This window comes from Phocoena sinus, chromosome 11, assembly GCF_008692025.1.
Source record: "Phocoena sinus isolate mPhoSin1 chromosome 11, mPhoSin1.pri, whole genome shotgun sequence".
Taxonomy (NCBI): Eukaryota; Metazoa; Chordata; class Mammalia; order Artiodactyla; family Phocoenidae; genus Phocoena; species Phocoena sinus.
The window spans coordinates 99,117,887-99,136,218 of record NC_045773.1 but is presented as its reverse complement, the minus strand read 5'-3'; the positions used below and the strand labels follow the sequence as shown (position 1 = coordinate 99,136,218).

The window sequence follows — 18,332 nt, the reverse complement described above, 5'->3', positions numbered from 1 at the left end:
GGGCATTAGCTTGGGTTTCCAGATCTTCGTGCCCCAGAGGTTTCCCTGTGGAGGTGTGTGACCCTGGGGACCGGGGGGAAGTGTCAGGCTGGCCTAGCCAGTGGGGAGCGCAGGAGGCCGGCTCAGTTTCCTTGATTTCTCAGTGGCGTGTGCTCTCCTCTCAGGTTCCCTCCTCCGCTGGCTGGGTTCTCGCTTGGGCCTGAGAGCCTAAGGGAGGGGATCTGTCCGACTGGTGCGGATCTCCCCTTTTGGAATTTCCTTCCTGTTCTTTGTCACTTTAGGGTGAGTTTAATGGCTTGTGAAGGGGTAGTCGTTTTCTCAGGGTGGGGCTTGTAAAACGGGACCCCACCTTGAAGAGCCTGGGCCTGGTCAGGGCCGCCGCGTGAGCTCCGGCAGATGGAGACAGCAGGCGTGCTTTGGGCACAGTGTACTTGTTTCAGACCCGCCGGGCTTCGGCCCTTGGTTCAGCGAGACACCCCACACCCTCCTGGCTGTTGGGGAGAAACAGAGCCCAGGCTTCCTCCAGGACTGGCTGGTCCACTACTGCCTTCCTCCCCAGGTGCCTGCCCGGCAGCTCTTTACAGCTCGGGGAGGGGGACCTCGGCCGCACGCGCCGCTCTTCCCTCCCAGTGCCCCATCCTGCCCGTAGCAGCTTTGGGCCTGTGCTCAGTTTGCTTTAAGAAACACCATTTGCTTGCTAGTGTTTTTGGTTGGTTGGCTTGTGATAAACACTTATCAACGTCTTGTATCTCAGAGTATTTGTTTTTCTTCATAGATAGAGTGGTGAATAATTTTCTTAGAGGCAAAATAGAGGGGAAAATGGTCACCTGTTAGGAGGCATAGCGGGCAGCCCTTGGAGCCCGTGGTCGTTGGGCCCAGCACACTCAGAGTCATTCTCAGCTGACAGTTTGTAATGTCTGCTCACCCACTGTGAAATTTTGACCCCAGCTGACTGCCTTTCTGATGCGCTGGGTGAGGAAAGATGTGATCTCCTCCTTCCACTGAGCTAGAAGCATTTCCAGCAACACTTTTATCTTCCGCAGAGTCATTTTGGTTTTATAAGGGGTGTCGTGCTGAACCCGCCCTGAATTCTGGGAATGTGCAGCCCAGATGCTAGGGTAACCACCTGTCCTGGGGGTGCTCAGCTGGCATCCAGCCCCTCCTCAAGGGAAAAGTAGAGAATCCTGTTTCTGCAGCCTGACCCTTTACCGAGCCTATTGGAGAGAAGAGACAGCCCCACGACCTCAGGGCCTGTGAAAGAGTTGCAGGATATTGCCTAAAACTCTGCAAACTGCTACTGAACTTTACCCCAGCTTCCTCCCCAAGCTGTAAGTGTGACTGCTGGCGCTGAGGCCCACATCAGAGGAGTGTCCAGAGCAAACGCAATCACTATGGTCCAGCTGCTGAGAGGCTGGGGCAGCTTGCGGGGTGTCAGCTGCACTGTGCTCGGGTTCTAGAGCTGGGAGGGGAGAGATGCAGGAAAGGGTGGGGAAGAGCCCTCGGGTCCTGTGGGAGCCCGCGGTGCAGACTTCCTTGATTAAGCACATGTGAGGCTGACCAGGATTTGTTTCAGTGGTGACCTGAAGCCGGAGGCGTTTTATTTCCTGCTGGCCATGCAACCCTGCGAGCTGGCAGCAGCTGTTTTACTCCTAATTGTCGATGGGATTGCATTTGTGATAAGCTAAATTATATTTATACTTCATTGTTAAACTTGGGGGCTGGAGCAGAATTTTTTTTTAAGACCAGCAAACTGGGCCCTGCCCTCCATGAGGCAGGGCAGTCCAAGAGGGGTGCCGAAGGCGGATGGAGGGGCTGGGGGAGGGCCAGCCGAGGGCCCAGCTAACCTGGAGCGTCGGGAGGTGAATAGCGTGGCATCAGTAGCTCACACTGGGCGTGCCGTGCCGTTTGTAAAGTGTTTCAGTTAATGTTCCTTTGATTGATTTCTGTACTGTAAAGTATGGAGGTCTGGTATTACTAGCTTCATTTTCCGGATGAGGGAACTGAGACTCAGAGACTCAAGTCGCTCCACTGGTGGCAAGCTGAGTGAGTTTCCAGTCCAAGACAGAAGACTCCACGTCGTGTGCTCCTTAGGCTGTGCTGCTGGGGTGTATTCTCCTGGTGCATCCTTCTGAATCTTACAGTAGGATGAAAAAGGGGCTGTCCTCTTAGAAGTGCTGAATCTGGAAGTCAGAAGCCTGGTCCGACTTGGTCTCCCACCCATTGCAGGCCCAGGTTGCGGTTATCCACCCCCTGCTTGAACACTTCCAGAGACAGCGAGTTCATTACTTCACGGGGCCGCATTCCTTCTGTGGGCAGCTCTAGTCGTTCACAGCTCTGGTATAAAGAATTACGGGGCCCCGGACCAGTTCCTTTGTGCCTCCTGCCCAAACCCCGTTCCCGTCATGGTGGACACGGGGGAATGTGCCCTCTCTTCCACGCACCAGGCCTGCAGGTGCCTACGCTTCCTTCAGCCATTTCTTGTTTTCCCCCGGCTTGTTTCCCAGTCCTCTAGCTTGCTAATCGCCCCTCTCTGGATGACTTTTCCATGATCCTTTTTGTGGCATCAGAAAGTGCAAGAATTTCAGAGTTGGGCAACCTGGGCTAGAACCCTGGCTCTGCCCCTGCAGAGCTGTGTAATAGCCAGCAGATAACCTAATCATTACCTGATACGATTTGGGGGAGGAGTAAATATATGTAAAGTGCCTAACACATTTTCTGGCCCAGAGTTTATGCCCCAATAGATAATACCCCGTAGTTATTAGAGAAGGGATACTTTGAAAGACACATAAATGGATAAACACTAGACTTGTGACATACCCTGACTAAAATCCTGTTTTCTCTTTTAGCAATAGCTTTCCTTTCTATTTAAAAATTCTTCAGCCAAGATAAGATGTGGAGGCCTCTCCCCACACTTCCGTATAAGCCAGCAGAGCAGATCTAAGGGTGGGGCAGGGACCCTAACCCTTATCCCCGCGCCCCCCCCCCCCCCCAGGGTGCTCTTGGTGAGACATCTCCTGCCTTAGGGAAGGCCCGGCCCTGCCCCGGGGGTAGGTGAGGGTGCCGTGGGTCCTCTGCCCCTCTGCTCAGCCTGAGGGCTCCCGCACCCTCTTTCTCACCAGCTTCCTTGCAGAGTAGAGAACCATACAGGTGTCTGCCAAGTTGGGCAAGAAGGTGATGAAATACCAGATCCTGGTGGCCGGGAAAAGATTGGCTCACCTGGGGAGAGGGACAGGGCTGCGCCCATGGGCCACCAGGCCCCTCCCTGAAGAGAGGCCACTGAGAACAAATGGTTGCCGTGTGGCAGCTGCAGAAGCCGTGGCTCCGAGTCTGGCAGCAGTGAGATGACATCCTGGTGGGGCGATGAGATAGGGGTGGGGGGCAGAGCTGCAGGGGTGGAGTCAGCTCTTCGCAGGAAGGCATGTAATTGGGACCTGGCCCCGTTTCCTCCCTCCAGAGAAGCCAAGAGCCCTCACAGAGGGATGCAGGAGGGAGAGTGGGGACCGCAGGACGGTTTCGTCCAGCATATGTACCAGGAAATCTCCCCACCTTTCCAGCGGTTCCTATTTTAAATAGTGAATTTACTCTGACTCACGTAGATAGGCTTGGTGAGCAAGAACCCTGTCTTCCCGGTCGGCACTCGCCTCCCTGCTGAAGTTGTAGGTAAATGTAGCAATTAAAACGTCCAAGTGGTTTTTATTTTTAAAAGAGAGACTGTCCCTCTCCCTTGTGGCACCCCTTCCCCACACACTTTACTGAATATTAGAGTGTTCCTTTATGTGAAGGCACTGGATGTTCCTTTTGAAAGGTAGCATCAGCAGCCTGTGTTATTCCTGGTACCCGCTGGGGCCCCTGAAGCCTGAGCAGGAAGGGGCAGCCGCTCTAGGCCGTAGGAACAGTCTCCGTTCCATTTTTCTCCCTCCACCGTGGGTCACATTAAGAGAGAAACCGCAGTAGACAGTGAGCTAGTTCTGAGGCTGGGGGTACTCTGGGGTTGCCTTCCCGCCCCTGCAGCGCATTTACTGCCAGGAGCAGCAGAGAAGGGCAGTGACCTGGGGGGACCGTGAGGGTGTCCAGGGCCACCGGAGATCCCGGCCACAGGCCTCAACTTTGGAGACCATCCCTCAGCACCCCGGAAGGAGCTTATCTGTGAGTGACACAAGTTTGGTGAATGCTGGAGAGGGGACTTTGAGGATCCAGAGCTGCCTGGGGGGGGAGGGGAGCCCAGGCTGAGTGGTTCTGCTTTCTGTGCACTGCAGGCTGGCCCTGCCCTGTCTGAAGCTCACGTCCCACACGTGCCCACTCCTGAGGAAGCTAAAATAGCCCCACATAGATTTATCCCTCTCCCTCCGCCCTTATTGTTTTAATTTTTTTTTTTTAATTTCTTTGTGGTAAATAAAGCTAAAGTTAGAACTGGGGTCTGAGTCTCCGCTCCAGTGCCTTGATTTTTGCTCCTGGGAGTATGATAAGCCAGCGGCTTCTTCCAGATCCTCACAGAAGGAATGTTTTTTCAGGGAGATCCTTGGTTTTGTGTCACCCTCCTTCCAGAATTCTATGTAAAGCACTGGTCCTCAAAGCTGGATCTAATCCGCTGGGAGCCAACAAACAGACTCCAGGGCCCGCCCCCAGGGGAGTTTCTGATGCAGCAGTTCTGGGTGGCGCCCGAGAACCTGCATTTCTTCTTTCTCTCAGTTTAATCGAGATATAATTGATGTACAGCACTGTGTTGGTTTAAGGTGTACAGCGTCATGACTGACTCACATTTATTGAGACTGCATTTCTAAAGCAAGGTCTGTGATGCCGCTGGACGGGACGACTCTGGGGTGGCCGTGCTGGAGCGAGGGTCAGTAGTAGTTAACCTCTCACTGAGTAGATGAGACTGTAAGGTTTCCTTCTGATGCTGAGCAGGGCCCTGTGGGGCTCCCTGGCACGGAGGCCTTTTTGTCCCCCATTTCTTGTAGGCAAGACTCCAACCTTCGCATGGTGTTTGCTTAATTTTTTTTTTTTTTTTTTTTGTCGTATGCGGGCCTCTCACCGCTGTGGCCTCTCCCGTTGCGGAGCACAGGCTCCGGACATGCAGGCTCAGTGGCCATGGCTCACGGGCCCAGCCGCTCCGCAGCACGTGGGATCCTCCCGGACCGGGGCACAAACCCGCGTCCCCTGCATCGGCAGGTGGACTCCCAACCACTGCGCCACCAGGGAAGCCCCTGTTTGCTTAATTTTGATCTATGCAGTTCTGCGACTCACTCTCCACCATCTGTGCTCCCCATCTCCTGCCCCCCAGTACTTCCTACACACGTGTCTCCTCCACACCCCAGGAGAGGACCCCAAAGTGTGGACTCCAAGTCTGCAATCGATTTGTGTGGAAGCGGAAGGCCCCGGAGGACTCAGGTCACTTTTGAGCTCGAGCTCCTGACAGTGGATCAGTGGGATCCAGCCTCTCCCACAGGACTGGGCTGTTTGGGATTTCGGGAGCCTGGTGGCTTCCTTCCAGTTGCCTGCTTGGAGAACCGCAGGGTGTAGAACGTGGACCCCCATCCCTTTTCTCAGCAGGGACCGTGCGTGGACGCAGACTCCGTGCAGTGAACTTGTTAGTCTGGGGTGGGAGTCCAGTCCTTCTCCTGCCAGAGGTGAAGGTGGGAGCAGAGAACACCTTCTTCCTGCCTAGAAACAGGCAGAAATGGGAAGCCGCGCACTGGAGGGGCAGAGGTGACTCAGAAGACCAAGACCATCGTTAGAAGTCTGAAAATGTGACAGGGAGTGCGTCTGTTCTCTCAAGCCCCGCGCTAGGAGTTGGAAATGTTGTCCAACAGAAACTGAACAGAGTTTAGAATCTGGATTCGCTTTGCTCTCCTACCGTGGTCTTGGGGGCTGTGCAGTGGGGCTGACCCTCACAGGGTTGTTGTTACAGGGATCGAGTAAGATGATGCACTTTAGCTTGTGGCAGACAGTGTTCAGAAAGTGTTAGCCGCTCTCCTCATCAGTCTTCATTCTAGTCTTTCAGTGCGAGTGTCGCAGAGGGAGAGTTTGGAACAGAGAGCCTTCGACTGGTGGCAATCCGGGAGGCTTCATGTGAACAGTGGCCCCTGAGGGATGGGATCAGGGGAGGGGTGCAGGTGTATGTTCTGGGGGAAGAAACTGAACAGAGAGTGTGAGGGCCGGTGGGAGAGAAGGCCAGAGGAAAACTGAGGCCAGAGCACTGCGAACGTGGGTCAGCAAGTCCTCCATCCAGAGGGGGCATGTTGTGGAGGCAGAGCCCAGAAGACCACCCGGGGGCCACACACACGGCCGTGGGACCCCGGGTTGCTGCCCTCCCCGCACCTCCCGGCTCTGCTGTCTTGCACGTGGCCGGTGCCGAGGGGTGCATCCGCGCTCCCCCTGCGGGTAGGATCCAGGGCTGGCTGGAGCAGCTCACGGTGCCCCGCTGTACCGCTCGAATGCTCTACGTGACACTCCAAGGCTCCCTTTGAGCAAAGCCTGTGCCAGCGAGGGGGAGGGGGCCGTGCATGGGTTGCCGCCCTACCCAAGGCATAGACTGAACTCTCAGCCAAGAAACACATCAACTTCCTGGAACTCAGAGCCGTAGTCACAGCTGTCAGCCTTCAGAGCACACGCGAGGCCGTCCTGGTTAGAGGAGACGGTTTTGCCCCGAGCTTTGCAGGCATGGCCATGGTGCACACTAGTCGGCTTGGGTTTCACCCCCAGCCTAGCCAAGACTTCCTGCATCAGTCAGCCCATCCTAAGAGAGATGTCCTTGCTGCTTGTTAAGCCCCCGAGTAGCCCAGAACATTTTAGTATCTGAACTCCTCTAAACTCACAATCTGTTAGCCGGTCCTGGGTTGGCCCAAACCGGCTGTTTCAATCAGGGGATCAACCATCCCAAGTATTTGTGGACATCTGTGTAGGCTCCGCACCGCCTCTGTCCTGGTTCGGTGTTGTAAAGCTCCCCACCGTCTGGTTTGTGGGCTTCTGCTGTCATCCTAGGCATCCAAGCTTTTTCCTGGGGGCCTTAGGACAGAGTTTAGATTTCACTTCAAGAACCCTGCGGGTTTTCATAAGCTGGGAAGCTTTGTTTCTAGACCATCTTCCCTTTTATCTTTCATCTCTTCTTTGCTATCTCATTGACCTGGAGACAAGATCCTTAATCTTTTCTTTCTGGCTTCGCATAGCATTGTCCCTTATCTCCTCTGGGGCTGGGGCTGGCCTGCCCTCCCCATCATCCTCACAGAGGGACCTCTGCCCTCTTCAGGCCATCCTGCTTCCATCAGATCTGGGCAAAGCCTGTGTGGGAATGCAAATCCAGAAATGCAGCAGCCTCCCTCAGGAGCCCGGGACCCACCCCTTCAGCTTCCTGGAGGTTCTGTCTCCAGGGTACAGCCTCTCCTCATGGGTCATTTTCTCTTCTCTTCTCTTCTCTTCTCTTCTCTTCTCTTCTCTTCTCTTCTCTTTTCTCTCTTCTCTTCTCTTTTTTCTTTTTTTGAGGTGGTGGTGATAGAGCTAAGGGGTATCTTGAACTTTCTTCCAAGAACCGTCCTGTACTTTTCCACTCTTGGAGTTGTGTGAATCCCTCAGGCCTGGTGGAACCCAAAACAAACAGAGGAGTGACTCTTGTTACTCAGCTTAATCGAAAGACATTCTTGATATTCAGATCATTTACATCCAAGATCAGAGGATGGAAGTTTCAGGGTCAAGTCTGTCAGGTTGGCCCTCTCCTCTCCTTGCTTCCCCTTGTGGATTGAGGAAGTTACTTGGTGGACTTTTTAAAGTATCTTTTTTAAGTGAGGGGAGGGAGTGGGTCCATATTTCAATGAGAGTCTTAGTTATATTCTGGAAATTTTTAATTCCAGAGACTTCTCTCTCTGATTGTGTTTTGTTTGTTTGTTTGTTTTGCGTTATGTGGGCCTCTCACTGTTGTGGCCTCTCCCGTTGCGGAGCACAGGCTCCGGATGCACAGGCTCAGCGGCCACGGCTCACGGGCCCAGCCGCTCCGCGGCATGTGGGATCCTCCCGGACCGGGGCACGAACCCGTGTCCCCTGCATCGGCAGGCGGACTCTCAACCACCGCGCCACCAGGGAAGCCCAACATTGGGAAACTTTGCTTGCTTTTTTTTTTTTTCAAACAGTATATAATTTCACCTTACGCATCTTTAAATTTAGATGGGTGGGGATGATCTGAAAGGATGTTTTCTTTGTGCGTTTCTGAAACCTCATGGGAATTTTAGTAAAATGGTCTTGATTCGCAGTTTCAAGGAAGGTGAGTTATATATCAAGTAAAACCGGGATTCTTATCCCGGATGAGTTTCTGGGGCCCCTGACCCCCTTGATACTGAAGGAAAATGTTGAGTGTAGTATGTCCTTTTATCTGTGGGAGGGTCCATAATTTTCATCAGATCCTCGAGGAGGGTCTTGCCCACAAGAAACATTGGGAATTGCTGGGGTAGTAATAAGGGTTCCTCCAAATTAAAGGCAGGGGGTGGTGGTGGTGTCTCTGGCCTTTCTGGGGCTGTCCCTGTGAGTTATTCCTTGCTTCTTGATACTTTATTCAAAATCCAAAGAACTTGTCAGAAGAGAAAGACACAAAGAAAAGGAAGGAGAACTGAAGCAGTGAGGTGTGAAGAGAGAGAAGCTGTTGTGGTGTCAGAAATCACTGAGGAGCTGTTTCTGATAGGAAGGGCTGGTGGAGCTTTCTCACCCCCAGCCGACCCGGTTCGGGAGGAGCTTGCCCACCTTAGGTGCTCAGCAACTGTGTGGACAAAGTAAGATTCAGGATGATAAGTGGGCGTGTGACGTATTGGGCAGCTTTTCTGCAGACACTCCAAAAGGGACAAGTTTTTGTCCGTGTGACAGTCACTTTACTTCTTTACTCTCTCCAGTTTTGCACTCTTCGGAGGCTGTTTCAGAGACAGAATGGGCTGGAGGTGTAGTTCTGAATTTTTGAATTTTATTTTACTTATTTTTTTATATAGCAGGTTCTTATTAGTTATCTATTTTATGCTTTTTTTTTTTTTTTTTGCGGTACGTGGGCCTCTCACTGTTGTGGAGCACAGGCTCTGGACGTGCAGGCTCAACGGCCATGGCTCACGGGTCTAGCTGCTCCGCGGTGTGTGGGATCTTCCCAGACCGGGGCACGAACCTGTGTCCCCTGCATCGGCAGGCGGACTCTCAACCACTGCGCCACCAGGGAAGCCCCTATTTTATGCATATTAGTGTATATATATCAATCAATCTCCCAACTCATCCCACCACCACCACCCCTCCCCCCCGCCACTTTCCCCACCTTGGTGTCCATACGTTTGTTCTCTACATCTGTGTCTCTATTTCTGCCCTGCAAACCGGTTCATCTGTACCATTTTTCTAGGTTCCACGTATATGCGTTAATATACGATATTTGTTTTTCTCTTTCTGACTTACTTCACTCTGTATGACAGTCTCTAGATCCATCCACGTCTCTACAAATGACTCAATTTCGTTCCTTTTTATGGCTGAGTAATATTCCATTGTATATATATATCACATCTTCTTTATCCATTCATCTGTCAATGGGCATTTAGGTTGCTTCCATGACCTGGCTATTGTAAATAGTGCTGCAATGAACATTGGGGTGCATGTGTCTTTTTTTTTTTTTGGACATCTTTATTGGAGTATAATTGCTTTACAGTGGTGTGTTTCTGCTTTATAACCAAGTGAATCAGCTATACATATACATGTATCTCCATATCTCTTCCCTCTTACATCTCCCTACCTATCCCACCCCTCTAGGTGGACACAAAGCACCAAGCTGATCTCCCTGTGCTATGCAGCTGCTTCCCACTAGCTATCTATTTTACATTTGGTAGTGTATATATATGTCCATGCCACTCTCTCACTTCGTCCCAGCTTCCCCTTCTCCCTCCCTGTGTCCTCAAGTCCATTCTCTACGTCTGCGTCTTTATTCCTGTCCTGCCCCTAGGTTCCTGAGAACCTTTTTTTTTTAGATTCCATATATATGTGTTAGCATATGGTATTTGTTTTTCTTTTTCTGACTTCACTCTGTATGACAGACTCCAGGTCCATCCACCTCACTACAAATAACTCAATTTCGTTTCTTTTTATGGCTGAGTAATATTCCATTGTATATATGTGCCACATCTTCTTTATCCATTCATCTGTTGATGGACACTTAGGTTGCTTCCACGTCCCGGCTATTGTAAATAGATCTGCAATGAACATTGTGGTACATGACTCTTTTTTTTTTTTTTTTGCGGTACACGGGCCTCTCACTGTTGTGGCCTCTCTCGTTGCGGAGCACAGGCTCCGGACGCACAGGCTCAGCGACCATGGCTTACAGGCCCAGCCACTCTGTGGCATGTGGGATCTTCCCGGACCAGGGGCACAAACCTGCGTCCCCTGCATCGGCAGGCAGACTCTCAACCACTGCGCCACCAGGGAAGCCCTACATGACTCTTTTTGAATTAAGGTTTTCTCAGGGTATATGCCTGGTAGTGGGATTGCTAGGTCGTGTGGTAGTTCTATTTTAGTTTTTTAAGGAACCTCCATACTGTTCTGCATAGTGGCTGTATCAATTTACATTCCCACCAACAGTGCAAGAGGGTTCCCTTTTCTCCACACCCTCTCCAGCATTTGTTGTTTGTAGATTTTCTTATGATGCCCATTCTCATTGGTGTGAGGTGATACCTCATGGTAGTTTTGATTTGCATTTCTCTAATAATTAGTGATGTTGAGCAGTGTTTTTCATGTGCTTCTTGGCCATCTGTATGTCTTCTTTGGAGAAATGTCTGTTTAGGTCTTCTGCCCATTTTTTGATGGGGTTGTTTGTTTGTTTAATATTAGCTGCATGAGCTGTTTATATATTTTGGAGATTAATCCTTTGTCCGTTGATTTGTTTGCAGATATTCTCTCCCATTCTGAGGGTTGTCTTTTCGTCATGTTTGGAGTTTCCTTTGCTTTGCAAAAGCTTTTAAGTTTCATTAGGTCCCATTTGTTTATTTTTGTTTTTATTTTCATTACTCTGGGAGGGGGATCAAAAAAGATCTTGCTGTTATTTATGTCAAAGAGTGTTCTTCCTATGTTTTCGTCTAAGAGTTTTATAGTGTCTGGTCTTACATTTAGGTCTCTAATCCATTTTGAGTTTGTTTTTGTGTGTGGTGTTAGGGAGTGTTCTAATTTCATTCTTTTACATGTAGCTGTCCAGTTTTTCCCAGCACCACTTATTGAAGAGACTGTCTTTTTTCCATTGTATATCCTTGCCTCCATTGTCATAGATTAGTTGACCATAGGTCCGTGGGTTTATCTCTGGGCTTTCTAGCCTGTTCCATTGATCTATATTTCTGTTTTTGTGCCAGTATCATAATGTCTTGACTACTGTAGCTTTGTAGTATAGTCTGAAGTCAGGGAGTCTGATTCCTCCAGCTCCATTTTTTTCCCTCACGACTGCTTTGGCTCTTCGGGGTCTTTTTTTTTTTTTTGCGGTATGCGGGCCTCTTACTGTTGTGGCCTCTCTCGTTGCGGAGCACAGGCTCCGGACGCACAGGCTCAGCGGCCATGGCTCACGGGCCTAGCCGCTCCGCGGCATGTGGGACCTTCCCGGACCGGGACACGAACCCGTGTCCCCTGCATCGGCAGGCGGACTCTCAACCACTGTGCCACCAGCGAAGCCCTCTTCAGGGTCTTTTGTGTCTCCATACAAAGTTTAAGAGTTTTTGTTCTGGTTCTGTAAAAAATGCCAGTGGTAGTTTGATAGGGATTGCATTGAATCTGTAGATTGCTTTGGGTAGTATAGTCACCTTCACAATATTGATTCTTCCAGTCCAAGAACATGGTATATCTCTCCATCTGTTTGTGTCATCTTTGATTTTTTTCATCGGTGTCTTATAGTTTTCTGAGTACAGGTCTTTTACCTCCTTAGGTAGGTTTATTCCTAGGTATTTTATTCTTTTTGTTGCAATGGTGAATGGGATTCTTTCCTTAATTTCTCTTTCTAATCTTCCGTTGTTAGTGTATAGGAATGCAGGAGATTTCTGAGCATTAATTTTGTATCCTGCAATTTCACCAAATTCATTGATTAGCTCCGGTAGTTTTCTGGTGGAATCTTTAGGATTCTCTATTTATAGTATCATGTCATCTGCAAACAGTGACAGTTTTACTTCTTTTCCAATTTGGATTCCTTTTATTTCTTTTTCTTCTCTGATTGCTGTGGCTAGGAATTCCAAAACTATGTGGAATAGTAGTGGTGAGAGTGGACATCCTTGTCTTATTCCTGATGTTAGAGGAAATGTTTTCAGTTTTTCACCATTGAGAATGATGTTTGCTGTGGGTTTGTTGTATATGGCCTTTATTATGTTGAGGTAGGCTCCCTCTATGCCCACTTTTTGGAGAGTTTTTATCATAAATGGGTGTTGAATTTTTTTTTTTTACATCTTTATTGGAGTATAATTGCTTTACAATGGTGTGTTAGTTTCTGCTTTATAACTAAGTAAATCAGTTATACATGGGTGTTGAATTTTGTCAAAAGCTTTTCTGCATCTATTGAGATGATCATACGGTTTTTCTTCTTCAATTTGTTAATCTAGTGTATCACATTGATTGATTTGCATATATTGAAGAACCCTTGCATCCCTGGGATAAACCCCATTTGATCATGGTGTATGATCCTTTTAATGTGTTGTTGGATTCTGTTTGCTAGTGTTTTGTTGAGGAGTTTTGCATCTATGTGCATCAGTGATACTGGTCTGTAATTTTCTTTTTTTGTAGTATCTTTGTCTGGTTTTTGTATCAGGATAATGCTGGCCTTATAGAATGAGTTTGGGAGTATTCCTTCCTCCACAATTTTTTGGAAGAGTTTGAGAAGCATGGGTGTTAGCTCTTCTTTAAATGTTTGATAGAATTCACCTGTGAAGCCATCTGGTCCTGGAGTTTTGTTTGTTGGAAGATTTTTTAAATATAAATTTATTTATTTTATTGATTCATTTTTGGCTGCATTGGGTCTCTGTTGCTGCACGCAGGCTTTCTCTAGTTGTGGTGAGCAGGGGCTACTCTTCATTGGGGTGCGTGGCCTTCTCATTGAGGTGGCTTCTCTTGTTGCAGAGCATGGGTTCTAGGCTCGCGGGCTTCAGTAGTTGTGGCTCGCGGGCTTCAGTAGTTGTGGCTCGTGGGCTCTAGAGCGCAGGCTCAGTAGTTGTGGCGCACAGGCTTAGTTGCTCTGCGGCGTGTGGGATCTTCCCAGATCAGGGCTCAAACCCGTGTCCCCTGCCTTGGCAGGCAGATTCTTAACCACTGGGCCACCAGGAAAGCCCTGTTGGAAGATTTTTAATCACAGTTTCAATTTCATTATTTGTGATTGGTCTGTTCATATTTTCTGTTTCTTCCTGGTTCAGCCTTGGAAGGTTATACCTTTCTAAGAACTTGTCCATTTCTTCCAGGTTGTCCGTTTTATTGGAATAGAGTTGCTTGTAGTAGTCTTAGGATGCTTTGTATTTCTGCGGTGTCCGTTTTAACTTCTCCTTTTTCATTTCTAATTTTATTGATTTGCATCCTGTCCCTCTTTTTCTTGTTGAGTTTGGCTAAAGGTTTATCAATTTTGTTTATCTTCTAGGTTTTTGTCAAACATTTCTTGCTTCTTCTCTGGACGTGTAGTTCTGGGAAATGCTGTGTTCTAGGTCTCTCTGAGTTTGCAGAGGGCCAGACACAGCTTTCTCCCAGGTCGGGGGTTTGAGGCCCCTGGCACCCCAGAGCAGACTTTCTCAAACTCTCAAAGGGCATGTGTAATTTGAGGAGTTTTCTGTATCTTCCCTACAGGAAGGAAAAGATACACCTTTGGTCCTATTTGAACTGTTGTGGACATTTTCCCCACCACTCAGGAAAAGGCATAATAGTCACTGCTTTACTTAAGGGGCATGTTAGTTCCATATGTTTTACTTTCAACTCTCTTCTTTTCTCCTTCTGTTTCTGATAGCACTTAGTGTGGTCTTTTCTTCTCTTCCTTTTAAAATGGCGGTCCATCAGCACCTGCTGTCAGCATGCCATTCAGATGCTCAGAGCTTCGCTTGGAGCCATTGGTCTCGGCCATTTGCATGTGATGACGCCCTCGATGTTGTTGGGGCATGTGCTTTGGGGGTTCCTTCCGTCCACGCCACACTCGATTCCAGTTGCTCTTGCTCGGGTGTTAATTGACCTAGTTGCTGGAAGCTTGCTTATAAGTGCAGGCAGGGGATGGGAAATGCTGTTGTCCTTAATTTGTGACTCCCAGTGGTATAAGTGGAGAAAATGATACAGAGACAGGATCCTGTCTGGTCTGGACTCCCTCTTAATGTCACCTTTTCTTGTTTTTGTAGGTTGCTCCAATCTGTTCCAGAGGTGGTGGCTTTGAGGTGTGACCCTGTCCACGCTTGGGCCCAGCCAGCGCCAGCTCCTCAGTAAGGAGAGCCAGCTTGATAAGACGAAGATAAACAGGTCAGTTAAACTTTATTGACACTCCTTGAGTCACAGTAACTTTGAATGTTGTCTTCCCTCCCCTCCCCATGTCCCCATTGAGCGGTCCACCCTCTGCTTGGGGTCCCCCTGAGGTTTTGGTACAAAACCAGGCGAAGCTCTCCCTGTGCACTGCTAGTTATTCTGCACCTAAGAGCCGGGGGTGTGGGGTGAGGAGTCCCAGGAAGCGTGCCGAGGACCTGGCTCACAGGAAGCAGTGCTGCAGGCACCCCCCGTTCCCTGCTTCTTCCTTCCCACCTGCAGATTTGAACTCTTTGTGTTCAGAACTGGAACACCAGGCCAGTCCACTTGGCCATGTCAATAGAGATGACGATTTCCTTTCATGTCTGTGATTTGGGGGCCTCATCTGGGTTCCCACTCCTCTCTGGTTGCAGCTGGAGGAGATTGTACTAGAATGGGGCCAGTGATTTTTATTTTGTTTATTATGATGATTATTATTTTTTAATTTGCAGTGATGGAGCTGATGTGTAGGATGGTGTCAGGGAGCAGAGGAGAGAATGAAAATATACGGACTATAAGTATTTATAAAGAAAGTGTGCTTTGTAAATGGACCTTAAACTGTTAAACCTATCTTTCACCCCCTGAGATTGAGTATCAGAAGGTTTAGGTTGGTCAGTTTGGATTACTGCTCTAGTGTGGTCCACGGTCGGGCGTGGGGTAGGTAGAATCGACTAATTCTGGCTGCTGGCTTCTGGTTAAATTAGTGCATAATGCACCTTAATGTTAAGGTGGATTTGTGTTTTCTGACCGGGAACAATGGGCTGCATTGTTTTACAACCAGGTCCCTGCCCTTCTTCCTGCTCCATCCTCCCTAAAGGAGAGCTCACGCATAACACACAAGCGCAAACTGGAGGAAAATCTTTGAACAGGTCTGAGAGGCTGGTTTGGGTTTTGCTTCTGAAACAGCTTTTCAGGGACGAGTCCAGTGACTGTTCTTCCTGTCAGACAGTGTAACTGGGAGTTTCATTTTGTTCATTGCTCTTTCTGATCAAAGATGAGAAGAGTCTGTATTTTTAAAAAAATATTACTATTTACTTACATTTAAACAAGGAAAAGGAAGTGAATGTAGGTGATCTTGGTGTCCTCAGTGGGTAGTGTCACACTTCACACTTTATCCCAAAGGGGAAATAAATTTAGCAAATGTCTTCCTGTCCAGACAAAATGGGAAATAGCAAGTTTGCATGACTTTTCTCCTTTTCCAGTTGGGATATAAGCCCCTGCAACTTTCAGCGCTTAGGTTGGTTAACTGTTGTGACTATTGCTGGGTTTTCTATATTTAGGACATTTAGGTAGTTTGCAAGAATGTATCTTTGATGTTATAATGATTGTGACAAAAATTCTTACTGGCACTTTGGCTCTTTTTGATGAATATATTTTTTGTTAATTTTCATATTGACTATTTCCCTTTTTTCCATTTTCTTTCCCTACTCAGTGAAGGAATTAGAATATGTTTTCTATAACTTATAATTTTATATTTATCTAAATGGTGTTTTCTCTAATCTATTCCTGGTCTGAAAAACTCTACCACACTTTTCTTCTCTAAGTATGGTAATAGGACAAAAGCAAGATCATCTAAACTCCCACTATAAATCGGTGGAAAGGTTAACTTTATTTTTACTGACATAATGTAATTACAATAAAGATTTCTAGTCATTTATTTTATAATTTGATGTACATTAAAACTATGGGGGATATATACTTAAAGGAATGAGATGGTTTTGGTATAGAAGGTGTCCCCTTACTTGAATCAAGGAACTAATCATATACTGATTGATGACAGCAATTCTGAGGAACTGATGATACTTTTGTTAGAAATCCTTTAAGAAAGAAAATGAGGTATGTGTATACTTCCGTATGTGTGTACTCGTGTTGAATGATTCTTCCTAGAGAGGAATCTCCCGAATAAACTTTCAAAGACAGTCAAAATTGGAAGTTTTCAAGTACAATTTTTAATAAGTTTAAATGGTCTTCCATATATGGAGGAAACTTCATGGAAAGACAACAGCTTTGGGGTTTGGGGGTGTTGTTTGTTGTTTTCTTGTTTGTTTTAATTTTGGACCAAGGTTTCCTCTTTATTTTTTTTTAATTTAATGTGTATTTTTATTTATTTATTTTTAATTTATTATTTATTGGGTTGTACCAGGTCTTAGTTGCGGCAGGCGGCTTGCCAGCTCAAGGTTTCCTCTTTTTTGTTTTTTTTTGCGGTACGCGGGGGCCTCTAACTGCTGTGACCTCTCCCGTCGCGGAGCACAGGCTCCGGACGCGCAGGCTCAGCGGCCATGGCTCACGGGCCCAGCTGCTCCGCGGCATGTGGGATCCTCCCGGACCGGGGCACGAACCCGTGTCCCCTGCATCAGCAGGCGGACTCTCAACCACTGCGCCACCAGGGAAGCCCCAAGATTTCCTCTTTTAATGGGAAAGATGTGAGGGGTGAGGCTGGATCAGTGGTCTTAAGTTGTATGTTTGGTAGTTAGTCCTCTGACTTACCATTTGGAAAAGTATTAGAGTCATATCTTCAAAATGTCTACTAAAAGGAAGGCACATTTTGTCTTTTGACAAGGAAAGTACTGTTCCTGAGCTTCTCTTTGGCTCTTGGGTAAGGTTTTAGCTCGGGACTTCTCAGCTGATGGCAGCATCACTTAATAAAGTTATGTCCCCAGGCTTTCCTGCTCTGCTGCTGGACACGTTTGCAGCTGCTCTGGGTGTTACCGTTTGTCACATCCTAGGTCACTTCTCCTAGAGTTGGAGGAGGAACCACAAGACATCACATTCTTTCTGGTGTTGTTCCTAAGTGTTCACTTTGCTCCTGAGGTCATTAGCTTGATCTCTGAGGCAGCTGTGGACTTGAAGAATGTAATGCACACTGGAGCATGGCAGGATGTGTGGCTAGAGAATATCTTCCCAGATAAAATAAGGGAAGCAGTTGACCTGGAGACTTACTTCTGGCCATACCTGTAGCCATAGTACGTCTATGGAAGAAGCGTAACTAGAAAAGGCCTGGAGAAGTAAAGTTTGATGTGTACATGGGCTGTAGTTTTCCCTTTAGTCAACCTATTTGTATTACCAAGTTTCTTTAAGGTCTGACCTAGTCCCTCCTAGACTCTGAGCCTTTGGAGGTTTTAGCCTTCAGACTCTGACTCCTTTACTGCCTTATCTTTGGTCAGTTTTAGTGGGAGGCGGGAGATGGTCAAGTGGGAGTCTTGAGAGTCCTTGTGGGAGACAGGAGTAGAGTATGAGAGAAAGTTTGCTGTATGGATATAAATATGAGCTTCAGAAAATAAAATACCACAGAATCGTTTTGGCTGTTGGGAGTGAGGGTGACAGCACTGTAGGGCACATCAGTTAAGGGTGAAAAACAACCACAGAACGTGGTTTTGGAAGAAAAAGAAGAGTTAGCCGCCTCCTCTCACACTGTTCCCTGTAGTCTTGGGAATATAGTGGTCTGAGATTAGAGTAAACAAATGGTTTCTGTTTTTTCTTCACTGAACCTTTTTGCCTTTGCTTCCCTTCCAGTGTCAGCGAGTGATACCAGAGAAGAAAAAAAAAGAAGTGAACCCAACCTCATTTCCTCCTCCACGTGGGCGATTGCTACAGCAGGGGAAGGTCTCACAGTATATCAGTTGGGGCAGAAAATGGAGGTGATTGGCAGTGGGGGCTGGTTTTTCTTCTGTCCATTTTCTGGGCTACAGCTATATTATGTACTTGCATGTTTTAAGAAGTAGTCTTTTTTATGCTGATTTGAAATTTGGTTATAGTGTTGGGTGACAGCGTTGGCTTCTCAGTTGTCTTAACAGTTCGGGCTCCCCATTAAAATCACGGTATCGTAGGCTGGAGTTTAAGTGAAAGCT

The 18,332-nt window shown here is 47.9% G+C and overlaps 1 protein-coding gene across 12 annotated transcripts in view; it reads left to right on the top strand.

The window, feature by feature from the left end:
- Positions 1–18,332, top strand: part of RREB1 (ras responsive element binding protein 1) — a 180,986-nt gene that overhangs the window by 93,310 nt on the left and 69,344 nt on the right. For 9 of the 12 annotated variants that reach the window (XM_032647970.1, XM_032647978.1, XM_032647976.1 and 6 more), the window contains 2 exons: positions 14,328–14,445; positions 17,998–18,122. Coding sequence is in view for 3 of the 12 variants with exons in the window: in XM_032647977.1 (XP_032503868.1) it covers positions 17,946–18,122 (177 nt within the window). In the remaining 9 variants the exon portion in view is untranslated. Of the gene's footprint in view, positions 1–14,327; positions 18,123–18,332 lie in introns of all 12 variants that reach the window. The other 3 variants (XM_032647977.1, XM_032647975.1, XM_032647966.1) reach the window with 1 other exon arrangement.